The sequence below is a fragment of the Schistocerca gregaria genome, unplaced genomic scaffold, assembly GCF_023897955.1.
Source record: "Schistocerca gregaria isolate iqSchGreg1 unplaced genomic scaffold, iqSchGreg1.2 ptg001203l, whole genome shotgun sequence".
Taxonomy (NCBI): domain Eukaryota; kingdom Metazoa; phylum Arthropoda; class Insecta; order Orthoptera; family Acrididae; genus Schistocerca; species Schistocerca gregaria.
In genome coordinates, this window is record NW_026062528.1 from 4,058 (window position 1) to 25,892 (window position 21,835).

Sequence of the window (21,835 nt, forward strand, 5' to 3'; positions counted from 1 at the left end):
TATCTATTACTTATTATTTCTTCTTTATTTATTTATATCTATTTCTTCTTATTTATTTATATCTATTTCTTCTTTCTCTTCTTACTTTTCAATTCATATCTTAATATATATATTATTTCTCTATTCTTTATATTATCAATATCCTTTTTTTTATCATTCAACTTCTTCTAATTCTTCTATTTTCAAACTCTATTCATTCTATTCAAACTCTATTCATTCTATTCAAACTCTATTCAAACTCTATTCAAACTCTATTCAAACTCTATTCAAACTCTACTACTCTATCATATTTAATCTCTATCTTTATTTATTCTATTTCATCTAATATTCTATTATTATTATCTATATATAATTCTATATCCTATAACTCATCTATTCACAATCTTATTATTATCATATTATCTACCTATTCACAATCATATCACATTACTCATATGCTTCACACACACCATCATCAACAATCTTATTTATATATATTCACAATATCATATCATACTTAACAATACATACACTATTTATTATTTATTATTATTTATTATTATTTGTTATTTATTTATTATTATTTATTATTATTTATTATTATTTATTATTATTTATATTATTCACATCTATTCAACCCAAACCATAACTATCTATTTCCATTTAACCTAAACCATAACTATCTATTTCCATTTAACCCAAACCGTAACTATCTATTTCCATTTAACCCAAACCATAACTATCTATTTCCATTTAACCCAAACCATAACTATCTATTTCCATTTAACCCAAACCATAACTATCTATTTCTATTTAATCCAAACCATAATTATATACATATTCTCATAATTATATATATATTCTCATAATTATATATATATATATATCTTACATATTCTCATAATTATATATATATATATACATCTTCTCATAATTATATATATATATCTTACATCTTCTCATAATTATATATATATATCTTACATCTTCTCATAATTATATATATATATCTTACATCTTCTCATAATTATATATATATATCTTACATCTTCTCATAATTATATATATATATCTTACATCTTCTCATAATTATATATATATATATATATATACATCTTATCATAATTATATACATATACTCTTCTACATCATAACTATATACCTCTCTCACTCTATCATACTATCCTCTCCTATCACTCTTTATCTATCTATTCTCATTATACTTTCTATTATTCTATCTTATCATTATATCTCTTTATCTTATATTCTTTATTATCATATCATCCTATTTTATATTTTACAAATCTTATTTACTTCCTATTCAATCTTCTTTCATATTTTTTTTATATTCATATCTATACATATTATTCTATACATTATGCTTCTTCATACACTCATATTACATCATACATCTATACACACTTACACTATATCGTACATCTCTACACACTTATACTATATCATACATCTCTACACACTTATACTATATCATACATCTCTACACACTTATACTATATCATACATCTCTACACACTTATACTATATCATACATCTCTACACACTTACACTGTATCATACATATCTACACACTTACACTGTATCATACATCTATACACACTTACACTGTATCATACATATCTACACACTTACACTGTATCATACATATCTACACACTTACACTGTATCATACATATCTACACACTTACACTGTATCATACATATCTACACACTTACACTGTATCATACATATCTACACACTTACACTGTATCATACATATCTACACACTTACACTGTATCATACATATCTACACACTTACACTATATCATACATCTATACACACTTACACTATATCATACATCTATACACACTTACACTATATCATACATCTATACACACTTACACTATATCATACATCTATATACACTTACACTATATCATACATCTCTACACACTTACACTATATCATACATCTCTACACACTTACACTATATCATACATATCTACACACTTATACTATATCATACATATCTACACACTTATACTATATCATACATATCTACACACTTACACTATATCATATATCTCTACACACTTACACTATATCATATATCTCTACACCTTCATACTATAACCTACATCTCTACACCTTCATACTATAACATACATCTCTACACCTTCATACTATAACATACATCTCTACACCTTCATACTATAACATACATCTCTACACACTTACACTATATCATACATCTCTACACACTTACACTATATCATACATCTATACACACACATATTATATCATACTATCTATATATATTCTATCTAATTACATTATCTATACTCTATCTTCTTCTCTCTATTATATTATCCATACTCTATCTTCTATTATATTATTTATATACCATCAATCATATCATTATTTATTTATATACCATCAATCATATCATTATTTATTTATATACCATCAATCATATCATTATTTATTTATATACCATCAATCATATCATTATTTATTTATATACCATCAATCATATCATTATTTATTTATATACCATCAATCATATCATATCATTATTTATTTATATACCATCAATCATATCATATCATTATTTATTTATATACCATCAATCATATCATATCATATTATTTATATACCATCAATCATATCATATCATATTATTTATATACCATCAATCATATCATATCATATTATTTATATACCATCAATCATATCATTATTTATTTACGTATCATCAATCATCAATCAATCATATCATATCATATTATTTATATTCTATCTATCAATCATACTCTCTATATACTATTTCTTTATCTATCTTATCTATATCTTCTTTATTCTAACATCCTATCCTATATTTATTTATTTTAAATCTCATCTCTAACCCATACATCATTTCTATCATATCTCTCTATACTCTCTCTATCTATACATTCATCACACACTATCATAATTCATACTATCCTTCTCTATTTTATCCACATTCATATACACATTCTCATATCATTATCTATATATCATCATATCTCTCAATTCATACTATCCATACCTCCCTACATACTCTTCTTCACTTTATCATTCTCACATATCATCATATCATTCAAATTATCTATATATCTCCACACACCTTTTCCCCCCCTCACATATCTCATCCTATCTATCTATCTCTATTCACACTCATATTAACATATCTCAATTTACATTATCTATCTATATACTTTCTACACATCATCATATCATCATCACATCTCTCAATTCATACACACACATACATATTTCTATATTCCCATCTCAATTCATACATATACATATTTTTATATTCAAATCTCAGTTCATACACACACATATGTATTTTTATATTCAAATCTCAGTTCATACACACACATACATATTTCTATATTCCCATCTCAGTTCATACACACACATACATATTTCTATATTCCTATCTCAATTCATACATACACATACATATTTTTATATTCCCATCTCAATTCATACACACACATACATATTTCTATATTCCCATCTCAATTCATACACACACATATGTATTTTTATATTCATAACTCAATTCATACACACATATACTCACAACACTCACATCTCAATTTACACACACATACATATCCTCATCTACATACAATCATATTATTCAAACTATCCCCACATACATATTTCACATATTCACTATCATGTCTCAACTCATACACATACACTTTCTATATACCATCCCATTCATATCATACTATATATTAATTTCACTATATAATATAATATTTATATATATTCTACTATATATAATATTACACTCTCTCATCTCTATAACAATAACATTATTATTTATCATATCATATTCTTTCTCATCTACCTAAATACACCTATATATACGTATATATAACTAACTTCTTAATACAAATATATATATATTTATATAGACACTTTAAATATTATTTTTACTTTTATATATCATATATTCTTTTATTTTTATATCACATGTTTTTATTACAATCTCATCACCACCTATATTATCCTATCTCATCACCACCTATATTATCCTATCTCATCACCACCTATATTATCATATCTATATACCACTTTTATCTTCATTCTTCTACCTATTATATTTTATTATTATCTAAACTCATATGTAAAAATATATATGCATATTTTATCATTTTTATTTTATTCTTCCTACATTATTACCACTATTAAATATTCTCCTTATTATCCTTATATATATCCATATATAATATTCTACTATATCATATCTATTTTTTCATTCTTCTTATTATAATATATTTTTACATCTATAACGGCTATATATCAAATAAATAAAAATTATACATAAAAATCTTTTATTAACTTTACAAATCATTTACTTATCAATCTGATACAAACACATAGATGAATACAATATTAAAAATGATAAATAAAACATTAACAATTAATTTTTTATTCTTGTTAATTATTTATTTAACCATAACTGGACTCACATTATTCTCTCTTCAATACCAAACTCATAAACAACAAACTTATTTTAATCATATTGCTATATATCCTCTTTTAAATGATGGATATACAATATATGATTGTATTACTCTAATTTCTCCTATAGATATGCAGTTTATTCTGATTGCTTTTAACATTGACGAACAGTGTTCTAATCCAAATGAATACTGTCAACAAATGCTAACATCACTAGATTATTGTAGCTGTATGGCAGAAATTGGAAGAATTATTAAGGATGGATATTTATTTAACAAGGATAATTTAGCACATACTGACAGAGTCTTAGAATACATGGAAAATAGACGTAAATATCGAAAACTCATCTACCAAATACATACAAATTCTTGTACCATATGTTGTTTAGATAATACAATACTATTACCATCAATATAACACATTGATCTATCAGCAAACAAATTTAATAATTATATACATATATATTATATCTATAATTATTTGTTTTATCATCTTCAATAACAACATACATCATAATACCACTTTATCATTTATTATATAAAAATTCAGATCTACATATATATATATAAATAAATACATAACCCAAATCATTGACATAAATGTATTATTTTATATATCCATATACATAATTTTGATTTAAACATCATAAATAATATTTATTTATACAAACACCAATATAATATATCTAATTATTTATTATATTGCTTTATTATTTATTATCTACTTATTATATATAACAACACTATTTATATAATAACACTCTATCTACCTTCATAATGTACTTTATTATTTTTATATATTATTTTTTATTAACTAAACATTTTACTATATTATCAGATTATTGTAATAATTTACATTATCTGTATCATGTTATTTTTTATAATATTTTTTTTTATCATTTACATTGCATTAATATATACATTTTAATATATTTTATTAAAACCATCTAACTTCATATAATATTACAGTTTATTATATATATTATTTATTATGTTTTATTAAATTTTTTATTGATTATTTATTATTTAATATAAAAATTAATATTTATCTAATATATTTTATTAAAACATATTTTTTTTATTTACATATTTTTTATTTTTTTATTCTTTTTTCTTATATTTTATATATATTTCAATTTATTATATATTTATTTTTTAATTATATAATTTTATTCATTATTATATATCTATTCATTTCATTTATTTTTTATCATAATATTTTTATTCATTCTCTATAAATTATATTATTTTTCATATTTATTATTCTTTTATTTATTATTATTATCATTCACATATAATATCATAATCATCATATACATACATCCATCTTATATATTTTTATAATTATATTATTATATCTATATATATTCTTTTCCTTTCTCATATATATATATCTCTCTCTCTATTCTCATTACTTCTCTTCTTATACTATTCTATTATCATATCTCTTTATCCTATATCATCTTCTCTTCTTCATCTACAACTTGTAACTCTTCAAATTATATTCTATTCATTCATCTCATCTTCTATTACCTTATATCTTCTATCTATATTTATTATATTCTATATATACTCTCTCACTATCTATCATATTATCAAACATTATATCATCATTATCATATTATATATATCTATCCTTCTTAATTCTTCTTACTTCTTCCTTCTTTTTAATTCTTCTTCTTACTTCTTCTTCTTACTTCTTCTTCTTACTTCTTCTTCTTACTTCTTCCTTCTTTTTAATTCTTCTTAATTCTTATCTCTCTCTTAATCTTTAATTATCTCTTAACCTATTATTCTTATTCCTTCACACTATAACTATCTACTTTCTTACTCCTCTTCTATCTATCTCATCCTCTCCAATTTATACTATTCATTATCCTTTTTCATATTATTCATATCTTATTTATTAATCATTTTATTTATATAATATCTTTAATTTTTAATATCTCTATATCTTATTATATCACCTCTACTACTTTTTTTATTTTCTCTCATCATATCATTCTCAATTATTCTATTCTTTATTATCTCTTATTTATATTATCTATTATCCTTTCCTATTTATTATAACTTTTTCATATTTATCATTCTATTATCATATCTCTTTATCATATCTTATCTATTGTTTATTATTAACTTTTATCTCTTCTCCTCTTATTCTATCTACTCTTCATAAATTCTACAATATTATTCAAATCTTCAATCTATAATATTTATTTTAAATAACTCTCAAACATCCTATCCTATTATTTATATACAATGTCAAAATCATATATTTTTCTTCATATACACTATCTCATTATATACCTATCTCTACACATATTATCTTATCATATACTTCTCCCTATATATTATCTCATCCTATTATCTATATATTTCTTAATCAAATCATATATTTACATCACCAATATTATTCCATCAATATTATTCACATATACTCAACATTATACATATACACACTTTCTATATTCTATATACTCTCTTTATTATTCATTATTATTTACTTCTCTATTTATATTATATATTATCCATAACTCATTCATATTTATCTACATCTATACACACTCTCTATTATAATTATACTTTTTTATTCACTACAAATTATAAATATATATCTTAATCACTCTCTATCATAATATTATTATTTTATTATCTTACTATATCATTAATATACATTCTATCTTCTATTCTCTATCATTATATCATCTTATTATGTAATATTATATTATCGTTTTTATTTTATTTTTTACATTCAATTGCTTTATATTTTTTTATAATATTCATATCAATATATATATATAATAGTTTAATTCATGATCATATATATATATATATTATATCATTAATATACATTCTATTTATACTGTAAATACAAATTATTCAATAACTTATTTGAGAAGTTTTTATTAAAAAAATAATTAATATATTATTATAATGTAATATTTTGTGCTAATTTCAACATCTAGATCTATTTCAATATCAATAAACCTAAAATATTATTAAATAACTATTTCTATAGAATAATCAATAATATCTTTAAATCTATAAAATAAAAAATCTCTGTTCATTATGACAAACATATTATTTTATTTAATATATACACATGTCAATATTATATCACATTATTTCATTTCTACAATAATATTATTATTATTAACTCCTCTATTCTATCTAAACTATATTTATAATCTCATATACCTGAAAATATACTTATTCTATACCCTAATATTATACTATCTTATCCCATTATCTCCATACTATTATCCTATTCTATTATCTCATTATCACACTTTCTATCAATCATACATTATAATATTAATACATATTTAATATCATATATAACCATAATATATATCATCTAACCTATAATATATAATCCTTTATATATCTATTTTATTTATTTATACTCTATATTTTTTAGCTTTGTTGTCATTTATTTATTTTTTCATCAATAATCATTATACACAAAAAAATATTAATTGTTCCTATATAACTATCATAATTCATAATATCAATAATCGCACAATACATCTATATTTTCTATATACCCTACTATATCTACAACTATTTATCATTTTATCCCTATAATATTATTTATTATTTTACTATTTCTCTTTGTTCTATACAAACTTGACCTATACATCTATACATACATCATTAATACAAACATCAATATCATTTTTACTTTATTCTATATTATAATATTACATAGCTATATATTCACCTACTGTTCTCATATCTTAATCTTATTTCTATAACAATAATATCATAACATCGTACTATTCTATATTCTCATATTTTATGATATTTGTATATTATTTTTCTTATTGACAACATGTTATTATATCAATAATCTATATTGATCATACATGATTTTTCATTTAAAATATATTAAAATATACCATCAAAATAACGGAATCCATATATATATATATTATAATTATATATTTTTATTCGTATCATATAGAATCATTGATAATTGTTTTGATAAAATGTTTATTTTCTACATTTATATATCAATCAGAATTCAATTTAATCTTATAACCAATTAATATTATTATAGCTTTCTTCCTCTGTTTTCAATTAGACAAAATCTATTTTTATGGTCACTATATGTCATAATAAATCATAAACAAAAAAAAACCTAATCTTATAAAATATCAACTCTTATCTAATATTCCTGTATTTTTGATAATTTCAGAACTTTATCTAGACTAACGAGACTTGGTGACATAGTCTAAACTTTTTTTTTTTTATTATAGTTGATGAATAATTCTATTTTAGAAATAATAACTTTCTCTATACATATACTATCCTATATCATAGCAAAAAATACATATTTATATTTATTTTTTCAAATTTTCTGTGAAATCTTTTTCTACTAGGAGATATCCTGAGATACATACAATTCTTCCCTATTTATAATAACATGAATATCTGGTAATTTATACCAACTTAGATATGCATATTAAAATTATATATTCATTTTTTATATGTCTTACTATTTTACATATTACATAAATATCAATCACATCCTTAGCTGAATTCTATTAGTATAATTTTTGAGACTAAACATCTGAATATCTTTATACTTTCATTAGATTATATCATATCATATTATCATATTCTATCATTATATCACTTTATTTTATATCTATATCATCTCATCATATTATCATATCCCTCCTTATATATATCATCTCATCATATTATCATATCCTTTCCTTATATATATCATCTCATCATATTATCATATCCTTTCCTTATATTATCATCTCATCATATATTCTCTTAATATAACTCATCTATACATCGTATTTTTTTATAATATTTATATTCATCTATTCTTCCTAATCATACTATCTACATATAATTCCACATCATACAACCTACATCTTCACAATCTCATCATATTATTCATACACAACATTATCATTATACACTATCATACTTTGATACTCCATGCACTATCCATTATTCACTATTATCTACTCTTATTCATATTATCCATATCTATTCAATCTAAATCATAACTATCTATTTCTACCCAACCCAAATCATAATTATATACATACTATATACATGATAACTATCTATATCTCTCATTCTATCATACTATCCTATACTATCACTCTTTATCTATCTATCCTTATTACATCATCTTCTATCATCATCTATTTTTATTCTATCTTATATTCTATATCATCATATTATCCTATTCTATATTATATTATTCTTTCTATTTTATTTACTTCACATATTCAATCTTTTTTCATACTTTTTTTTATATGCATATCTATCTATACATACACTTCTATACATTATATCTCAAAACACAATCATACTATATCATCCCTCCATATATCTGTCTTCTATCCTATCCCATTATATCAATCTCTTTACTCTATTCTATTATCTCTCACTATCACAACTTCTGTTCTACATTATCCCTTATTTTTCTATCATACTATCTTATTCTATCACCACATTATCTTATCCTATCTCTATATTTTATCATCATACTGTCATATCCATTTTTATATTATCTCATCATATACCCTCTCTATCTTATTTTTTTTTAAATTCAACCCATATCTTTTTTATATTTATTCATCTGTTCTATCATCTTTATTCATATTATCTACACATAAACTTTATATATTATGCCTATATACTCCTCACCAACTCATATTATTTTATATACTCTCAATCTCTATCATATTCTATCTATACATCAACAAACTCTATCATAATTATTCTCTCTCACACCTTTCAATTCATATCAACTATATACACATTTATCTTATTACATCATATTCATACTATCCATATATATTCTAACTAATCAACTATATACTCTTCTACTCATATTCCCCACATTCTATCTTCTCTATTTTATACCATCTATATCTACTCTTCTATTATATCATATTATTCAAATACATTCTATAATTCATATGTCATCTATCAGTTTTATTCTCTATATACTATCTCTCTATCATACTATCTATACCTTCTTCATTCTAACATACTATTCTATATTTATCATTTTAAATCTCATTTCTATCCCATAAATCATCTCTAACATATCTATCTACACACTCTCTATCTATACTTTTACCACACACTATCATATCATAATTCTTACCATCTTCCTATTCTATACACATCCATATACCTCTATTCACATCTCATCATCTACACATCATCACTTTTCTCAATTCATACTATTCACATTTTCATACGCATTCACCATCACCTTATCATCTACACATCATCATATTATTCAAATTATCTACATCTACACAAACCCTCCCCCCACATACCTTATCCTATCCACATATTCACACACATATTACCACATCTCAATTTATACTATCTACATACTCTCTACACGCAATCATATCATCCTATCATCTCAATTCATACACATATGCATATTCATTTTAATTATTTCTACACACACTCACACTCTTATACACACACATACTATCTACATACAATCACATTATTCAAACTATCCACATAAATATTTCACATACCCATTATCTTATCTCAATTTATACACATACACTCTCTATATACCATCATACCCATATCATGCTATCGATTATATTATCTGCAATCTTTTAATACTATATTATATTCACTATATCACACTATATATTTAATTTATTCTATCATCTATCCTGTAATATATTATTTTATTCATTATATAATATCCACATATTATAACATGTTATCTATATACACTATTATACTCTTTCATATCTAGAACAACGTTATTTATCACATCATATTATTCCTCATATATCTAAATATAACAACTAAATCACGCACCTGACTAATTTCTTAATATATATATATATATATATATATATATACATACTTATCATTTTCACTTTATATATTAACATATACCATATATTCTCCTATTTTTATATTACAATCTTATCATACTATTATATATTTCTATTACAATCCTATCATCATTTATACAATATTATTATCTTCATTCTGTTCTGTCTATTATATTTTATTATTAAATCTATATATATATCTATATATATATATATATATGCACATATTTTATTATTTTTATATTACTATATCTATCTATATCTATCACCTTTCTACTCTTCCTATACTATTACTACTACTACTACTACATATTAATTTAACATATTATCCTTATATATATCCATATATAATATTCTACTATATCATATCTACTTTTTCATTCTTCTTATTATAATATATTTTTAGGCTATATATCAAATAAATAAAAATTATACATAAAAATCTTTTACTAACTTTACAAATCATTTACTTATCAATCTGATACAAGCATATAGATGAATACAATATTAAAAATGATAAATAAAACATTAACAATTAATTTTTTATTCTTGTTAATTATTTATTTAACCATAACTGGACTCACATTATTCTCTCTTCAATACCAAACTCATAAACAACAAACTTATTTTAATCATATTGCTATACGTCCTCTTTTAAACTGTGTTGATGAATATGATGAATATGATGAATATTTCGTAGATGATTGTGAGGAAGACATAACTGAGGACGGTCTAGAAATTATCGGAGGTGTTTACATCAATAACGAACAGGAATCTGATCCAGATGAATACTGTCAACAAATGTTGACAGCATACGACTATTGCACCTGTATGTTAGCAATTGGAATCGATATCATCAATGGACATGTCTTCAACAAACACAATTTATCACAAACAAACAGAATTACGGCATTCATCGAGTCAGCACGTATGCGCCAAAGAACGCTTAGACTAAACCAGCCACCTACCTGTAGTGAAAAATGCCGTTGCCCTCGCAATAGACATCAAGATGAACTATGAGCTATGCTTAAATAAACTTGATATAAAAATATTATTGTTCGTACTCTAGATGATCGTATAATCCACTCTATATGCACACATATTATATATGATTATTTATCTATTTCATCATCTCAGATAGTACATAATATTATTTTATCATTTATTATATAAAGCTCAGAGCTATATATATATAAATATATAATCTAAATCATTAATATATATATATATATAGTTTGAGTATGATTTTGAGTTTATTGAATATCATAATACATAATAACATCTACTTATACAAACACAAATATAATATATTGAACTATCCTTTGACATATATACTATTTTATTATCTATTATTTATTATCTATAACAATATCATTTACATAACAATACCTTAATAATACATTTTATTTTTATATGTCACTTTTGACAGAATATTTTATTATCAGATTTTGTATTCATATTATACATGTTTTCTTATTTTTCATATTCTATTAACACTTCATATTATATATATATTTTATCAAATATTTAATATAACTTCATATAAAATTATAATTTATTTTATTATATATATTTACATTTATCTACATTATTAACTATTTATATAACTTCGATATTATATCCCTACATTCATTATATATTTGTTAATACATACCTAAAATTTTTATATAATTTTATTAATTATTTAATATATTAATATATATTTTTCATCTAATATTTTATTTTCAGTTAAAAGATAAACCTTTTATATATTTTCTATTTATTTTTCTATTCTTCTTTTTTTTTCTATTTTCTATATTTTATATTCATAATCATTTACAATTTATTTATTATTTCAATTTATTTTTTTAATCCTATAATTATTCATTATTCATTCTATTCCTTTATTATTTATTTCTTCGCATTTCTCTATATTCTTACTTATATATATTAATTTTTTTCTATCTATTATTTTAACATCATCTATATTATTTAGAACATTTATAATATATAAACAATTCAATATTTTAAACCTCTTAACTCTATCTATCATAACATTATATTACAATTATCAATCAAATTGTGTATATAAATATAGATAATATTTTTAATACTCTATTTAATTAATCTGTTTGTATTTTTCTATTAAATCTAATATTTAATTATACCATTTTCATTATCTATTCCTCTATCTATTTTTATTCTATATAACCTTCATTATTCAATTTATTGTTTTAACTAATATCATATTTATCTTTAATGCCATCTACCAAAAAAATGTACTAATATTATTAAATTTCCCCTTATTATATATATCTATTTCACATTATAATTTATAAATATTTATACACTTATTTAATCTACATCATATTATCTATATCATATTATCATCTATATATTCACATATTTTATCATATTATCCATTTATACTTTATCTAATCTACTGCTCATAACCTTATTTATATTCATACATTTCAATCTACATCTTACTATTCATACACTTCATTATCATCTACATCTGTTTAATCAAATCATAACTATCCATTTTTATTCAACCCAACCCACAATTATCTATATACTCTCTACATCATAACTATCTACATTTATTCAATCTAAACCATAACTATTCATTTCTATTCAACCTAAACCATAAGTATACATACACTCTATAAATTATAGCTACCTACCTCTCCCACCCTATCACATTACCCTATATTGTCACTCTTTATCTATCTATTCTCAATATATCTTCTATTATCTTATTCTATCATCATATATCTTCATCTTATCTTACACTCTATACTCATATCTTTATTTAAACTAGTCAGTCTTGATTAAATCTTCTAGACATTTTTTTAATATAATTGAGAAATGATTCTATTTTAGAAGTAAGGTCACTTAATAAATATCTACTAGTCTATAGCATAGCAAAAAAATATATTTTAATGTTTATTTTGTCGAGAATTTGAAATCTTTTTATAATGGGAAAATATCTTAAGAAGTACACGATGCTGACTAATTTATAAGGATATGAATATCTGATAGATTAGACAAGGCTAGAGATGAGCACTAGAATTGCACATTTTTATATGTGTTACTTTTACATACAATGTATAGAGCAGTCACCATTTTGGCTGAAGTTTATTAATATAATTTTTTGAGACTGAACACCTGAATAAATCTGTCTTTGCTTTGATCAGCTTATATCACACTATCATATTCTATTATCATATTAATCTATTTATCTATATTCTATCGTCATATTAATCTATTTATCTATATTCTACTATCGTCATATTAATTAATCTATCTATATTCTATCGTCATATTAATTAATCTATCTATATTCTATCGTCATATTAATTAATCTATCTATATTCTATCGTCATATTAATTAATCTATCTATATTCTATCGTCATATTAATCTATCTATCTATATTCTATCATCATATTAACCTGTCTATCTATATTCTATCGTCATATTAACCTGTCTATCTATATTCTATCGTCATATTAATCTATCTATCTATATTCTATCGTCATATTAATCTATCTATATTCTATCGTCATATTAATCTATCTATCTATATTCTATCGTCATATTAATCTATCTATCTATATTCTATCGTCATATTAATCTATCTATCTATATTCTATCATCATATTAATCTATCTATCTATATTCTATCATCATATTAATCTATCTATCTATATTCTGTCGTCATATTAATTAATCTATCTATATTCTATCATCATATTAATCTATCTATCTATATTCTATCATCATATTAATTAATCTATCTATATTCTATCCTCACATTAATCTATTTATATTCTATCCTCACATTAATCTATTTATATTCTATCCTCACATTATCATATCATTTTATTATATTATCTCATCATACGTCCTCTTAATTCAAATAATATCTGTATCTTTTTTATAATATTTATATTTATTTATTTTTCCCACACCTTATCACATCGTTTATACATAATTCTATACCATATAAATCATATGACCACAATCTCATCATACCATTCATCTGTAACATCACCATCATACTACCCACATGTTTACCAGTTATATTATAACTATCCACATACTGCACGTGCACCAACAACGATACTATCCACACACACTTGAAATATCGCACTAAACACATACACATATATATACACATAATACACACTCAAATACTCTTATACATATTATCCAGATTATATCGTATTATATACTCTCTTGTTTATACTCTCTACCCACTTCATAATTTACCCCTATTTATCCATATCAGTACTCTCTGTCATAACCATCATCTCTTAATCAACCTCTTTGTAACTCCATCCACATATACTATCTCTATTATAACTATCCATTCCCACACAACCTCTATCATAACTATTTATCATAATCACTCTATTATCATACTACCCTCCCTTGTTACCCTGTCACTCCACTCTTTCAAACTGTCTTCTATTATATTATTCTATCGTCATGTCTCTTTATTCTATCTTGTATCCTCTATTATCACATTATCTATTCTATCCTATATTATGTTATCCTTTCTGTTTTATTCACTTCATATTCAATCCTCTTTGATATTTTTTTATATCCTCATACCTATGCATATTCTTTTATGCATTATCTCTCCACACATTTACACAATATCATATCTCTTCACACATGCACACAATATCATACATCTCCACACATTTACGCAATATCATACCTCTCCACACGTTTACGTTCTATCCCACTACCGTATTATCCTATCCCACTATCTCAATATCCTTATCATATCACCATACCACCCTGTCATGTCTACATATTTGATCATCATATTATTACTTCGTCTTTTATATTATCTCATCGTCTATCCTTTATACTATTCACTTCAAGTTCAAACCGTAGCTATATTTTTTTATATATACACCTATTCTTCTGTCATCTCTATTCACACTATCCTATAAATAAATGCTTCGTATTATATCTACACATTCATCACTAACTCATACTATTCAAATATCCTCAACCTCTATTATAATATTATAATATAGGTAGATAAATATACTAATTTATATATATTTTTTAGATATCTTTCATCTAATAATTTAACTGGCAATATTCCAGATTTTAGTAATAATATTAATTTAACACACTTGTATGTTTAACATATAAATATAATATATAATACAATATTCTAAATAAATTCGTTAATATATATATACATAGGTGTCTTTCAGATAATAAGCTATCAGGTAATATTCCAGACTTTAGTAGAAATCATGCCCTGGCAAAATTGTATGTTATAGAATAAAAAATATATAAAACAACAGTTATATGATATATTAAATTAATAAAAAATTAATCATTTATTTTTGTTTATAGAAATATTTCATACAATAAACTATCGGGTAATCTTCCAAGTTTTATCAATAATCGAGCATTATATTTGTTGTATGTATTTTTTAACTTTATATTTTGAATTATATTATAATATCAATTAATAATTTATAACATGATTATAGACATCTATCCAAAAATTATGATTTCAATTATAACTGTCCTGGTGGTAAGGATATAATTAGTCCAGAGCAGATTACAAATCTAATATCTTGGTACACACAATAATTCAAAATAATATATCTATTTAAATATATTACTCTTTTGATTAATATTATAATTTAGTAAACTAGGTAAAATCATATTATCTAAAGGTTGTAACTTTAGTAATATGGTCTTTGATAAATGTGATGTTCATACTGTTCTATCGAATGCAAAGTCTATATACTATATTAGTATAGTCCAGGTATCAATTATAATAATATCTATATCATTATTTATATAAAGCTATTATTTATATAATAAAATATGAGTCAGATAATCTGTCAATAAACATATTGAGTATATAAACAGTTTAATAGTATTATTATTATTTTTTTTTAGATAATATATAAAAAATAAAAGAATATAAATATATAAATAGCATACAAATATATATAGAATAGATATGAATAAATTGAATAACATAACTTACGCGATATATTTAGATAAAACAAACAAAGAAAATATAGGTATTAATTATATAGTTCTTTATCGATGTCTAAGTATATATTTTACATATATAGATATATTTATAGATTATTGTATGTAGATGATATATTTGTTGATGTATAGTTAAAACAAATTTTTGTAAACAAATGTAAAAAAATAGATGATACAATATTTAAAAGGGTAGATAAATATAATAAAAATGGTATAGATAAACATAAAAAAGAATTAAAATGATATATATGTCTATAATATTAAAATATAATATTTAAATTAATGTTAAATTTAAGGTTTTATCGATTTAAAAGTGTATTATAGTATAGATTAAAAACTATTTTTATATGCTTTTATCAATTGGTGCAATATTAAATAAATTTTATATGTTATAAGAATATATTAGATATTGAAACATAAATTATATATATATATAGCTAGTTGTATAAGATGAATATATATAATAATGATAATTTTATATTGTGAATATAAAAGATAATAATAATTAATATTATTATTATAAATTAATAAAGAGAATAGTTATTATAGATGAGTTATAGATGAGTTATAATATATTATATATAATATATATATATAATATGAATAATATATAGTAAAAGATATATTAGATATATATATAGTTACCTGGTTGATCCTGCCAGTAGTTATATGCTTGTCACGATGATTAAGCCATGCAAGTGTAAGTATAAGTTTTTTATTTATAGAAAACGAGACTGCGGACAGCTCAATAGTGCAGTTTAATTAATCTAAGTAATTATAAATTATATGGATAACCGTAGGAAATCTAGGGCTAATACATGATTTATATTAGTTTTGTTAGAAATAAGTGAGTAATAACAAAAAAGTATATAATCTGTGTAAAAACAGATTATAGAAAGTATGAAAATTGTTTATAATTATTTAAACGAGTAATTACAAGAGAATCTGCCCTATCAACTATGGTAGGTTAGATAGAGGCTAACCTAGGTTATAACGGGTGACGGGGATTTAGAGTTTGATTCCGGAGAGGGAGCCTGAGAAATGGCTACCACTTCCACGGAAGGCAGCAGGCGCGTAAATTACCCAATTGTAAATATTTTCTATAATATATAAATATGCAAATATTATGTATATTATAGAAATGTACAGAGGTAGAGAAATGACGTAAAGGTGATTTTGGTTATACCAAGATATGCTTTAATGATAATGAGTTAAAATAACAATTAGAATATTAAATTGGAGGGCAAGTCTGGTGCCAGCAGCCGCGGTAATTCCAGCTCCAATAGTGTATATTAAAATTGTTGAAGTTAAAAAGTTCGTAGTTGAAGTTTATATTTTTATAGTTTATATTTGATTATTTATAATAGTTAGATATAAAATATAGAAAGATTTAATAAATATAATACCTTAATTAAATTATAGTGATTGAAGGAATAATAAGTTTTATACAAAATATGAGTAACAATTAAGGTATATGATAGATTTAAGTATATAATGAATGAAAATGATTGGGATTAGATGTATTGGTTGGCTAGAGGTGAAATTCTATGATTCAACCAAGACAAACTAAAGCGAAAGCATTTAATAAGAGTAATTTTGTCAATAAAGAACGAAGGGATAAGGATCGAAGATGATTAGATACCGTCGTAGTTTATCCAGTAAATGATGATAATTAAAGGTTTGATATATATTAAAATATCTAATAATTCTATATGGATTAGAAGATAAATGTATATATTAAGAATTTTGATGAGAAATCGTTGAATATTTATATTTCTTGGGGGAGTATGTTAGCAAGAATGAAACTTAAAGGAATTGACGGAAGGGCACAACAAGGAGTGGAACTTGCGGCTTAATTTGACTCAACACGGGAAATTTTACCAAGGTAGGATATGAAAAGGATTGACAGATTAATATAATTAGCGAATAAAGGATCTTTCTTGATATCATAAGTGGTGGTGCATGGCCGTTCTTAGTTGGTGGAGTGATTTGTCAGGTTAATTCCGATAACGAACGAGATGATAAAAATATGTTGTATTTTCAGTTATTATATATATATATTATATATATATAATAATGAAAAAATAGATCATATTTGATTAATTACGATCAAATATTAAGTAATTTGAAAAGTATCGCAATAACAGGTCTGTGATGCCCTTTGATATCTTGGGCTGCACGCGTGTTACAATAATAACAAGAGAATGATTTAATAAGCAGATTTATATATTAATATTATATTAATATATAAATTAAATATAGCTATATGAAATATAGCTAAGAGCATATAAAATGTTATTTAATTAGTTGGGGATAGATTATTGTAATTATTAATCTTGAACAAGGAATTCCTAGTAATTACATGTCATCAACATGTGATGATTAAGTCCCTGCCCTTTGTACACACCGCCCGTCGCTCCTACCGATTGGATTATGAGATGAAAATTAAGGAGTAGTTTGTTATATATGTATATCTATACCTCTATATAAACTATATTACAAATTAATTTGAATTTTATAATTTAGAGGAAGGAGAAGTCGTAACAAGGTCTCCGTAGGTGAACCTGCGGAGGGATCATTAGAGAGTTATAAATTAAAAACAATAAATATATAATATAGTATTCTATAAATTATATAAACTATATTTATGATAAAAAGATATATATATAAATAAATAATATTTAATATAAAAATAAAAATATATTAATAATGGATATCTTGGTTCCTTTTAAACGATGATGAGCGTAGTTAGATACGATAATATTATTATGAATTACAAATATGTTATAAACAATTAGTTTATATGAATAATAAAGTTCTCTAATGCGAAATGCACTATATATCATATATAGATATATAGTATAAATATTTCAAATATTATATTATAATATATATATATATTATATATTATTATGTTATATAAAATATAATCTTTTATATAATTAAATCTATGATATATTCAATTATATATATATATACAAATATATATAGGGATAATACATATATATATATTTGTATATATATATAGATATAACGAGATATATTTGAAATATTTAAGATGACCCTCTGAATTTAAGCATATTACTAAGAGGAGGTTAAGTTATAAAAAAAGAAAACAAATGTGATTCTATTAGTAACGGCGAGTGAAAGTAGATAAAAGTTCAATTATTGAAATTGATTATATCTATTAGTAATAATAGTATAAATAAATAATCAATAATGTAATATTAGTTACAATAATATTTATTTAATAATGTATATATAATATTAATTGATTTTGAAATAAAATAATAATATAAGGTTAAAGTCCTGTAATTTTATATATATACATATTATATATATGATTATTGTAACACACGCGAGACAGATCAAATCTAATAAAATATTATATATATTCTGAATATATATATAAGAGATAGATTACTCTTAAAACTAAATATGATATATAAAAGGAGACCGATAGTGAATATTTAAAAAGTACCGTGAGGGAATGATGAAAAGAACTTTGAAAAAGAGAGTTAAATAGACTTTGAAATTATTAATATAATTAACGTTATTGATATCATCTAATATAATATATTATTCTCTATATATTTCTATATATATAGAATAGTATACTATAAAAATATGTTATATATTAAATAAAAATATATAATAATATATTATAAATGATATGATATTAATAATAACCGTCTTGAAACACGGACCAAGGAGTCTAAAATTAAAGCAAGTATTATTATTTAGTCAAAATAAATATACATATAGAAATAGAAATAATATTCAGTTTATAGGATTTAGTTTTTTTATATAAAAAATAAATCACTTATAGTTTTAATTTTAGGACCCGAAAGATGGTGAACTATCCCTGTATAGGTAGAAGTTTTAAGAAATTAAAATGGATGACCGTAGCAATGTTGACGTGCAAATCACTTGTATAATATGGGAATAGGTGCGAAAGACTAATCGAACCATTTAGTAGCTGGTTTCCTCCGAATATCTCTAAGGATAGCGGGTATAATAAATATCTATATATATATATATTATATTAAATCTAATATATATATAATTTAGTATTATGAGGTAAAGAAATGATAAGAGTTAATGTATAATATGACTTCGGTTATATTATACGGTTAGGAATAAATATTATTTCTAAACTATTCTCAAACTTTAAATATGTAATATATATGTATTATACCTAGTTGGCCATTGATTTGGTAAGCAGATATGGTTATATGGGATCAACCATAAGTAAAGATAAGATGTTAAAATGAATTTATCGAATATTGATAAAGGTAAAAGCTATGATTTAATAAAGACAGCAGGAAGGTGATTATGGAAGTAGATATCCTCCTAAGAAGTGTGTAACAACATACCTGCCCGAATTAAATTGTGCTTAAAATGGATAACGCATAAGTGATCGACAAATTTAAAATATAATATAGCTATATATTATATATTTGTT

The 21,835-nt window shown here is 22.5% G+C and overlaps 1 protein-coding gene across 1 annotated transcript; it reads left to right on the forward strand.

The window, feature by feature from the left end:
• The first annotated feature begins 15,819 nt into the window (after window positions 1-15,819).
• Window positions 15,820-17,289, forward strand: LOC126329623 (uncharacterized). The gene is made up of 7 exons (XM_049996191.1): window positions 15,820-15,839; window positions 16,418-16,486; window positions 16,558-16,626; window positions 16,714-16,782; window positions 16,854-16,943; window positions 17,014-17,134; window positions 17,272-17,289. The coding sequence occupies exons 1-7, from the start codon at window positions 15,820-15,822 to the stop codon at window positions 17,287-17,289; spliced, it is 456 nt and encodes a 151-aa protein (XP_049852148.1).
• Window positions 17,290-21,835: the final 4,546 nt, after the last annotated feature.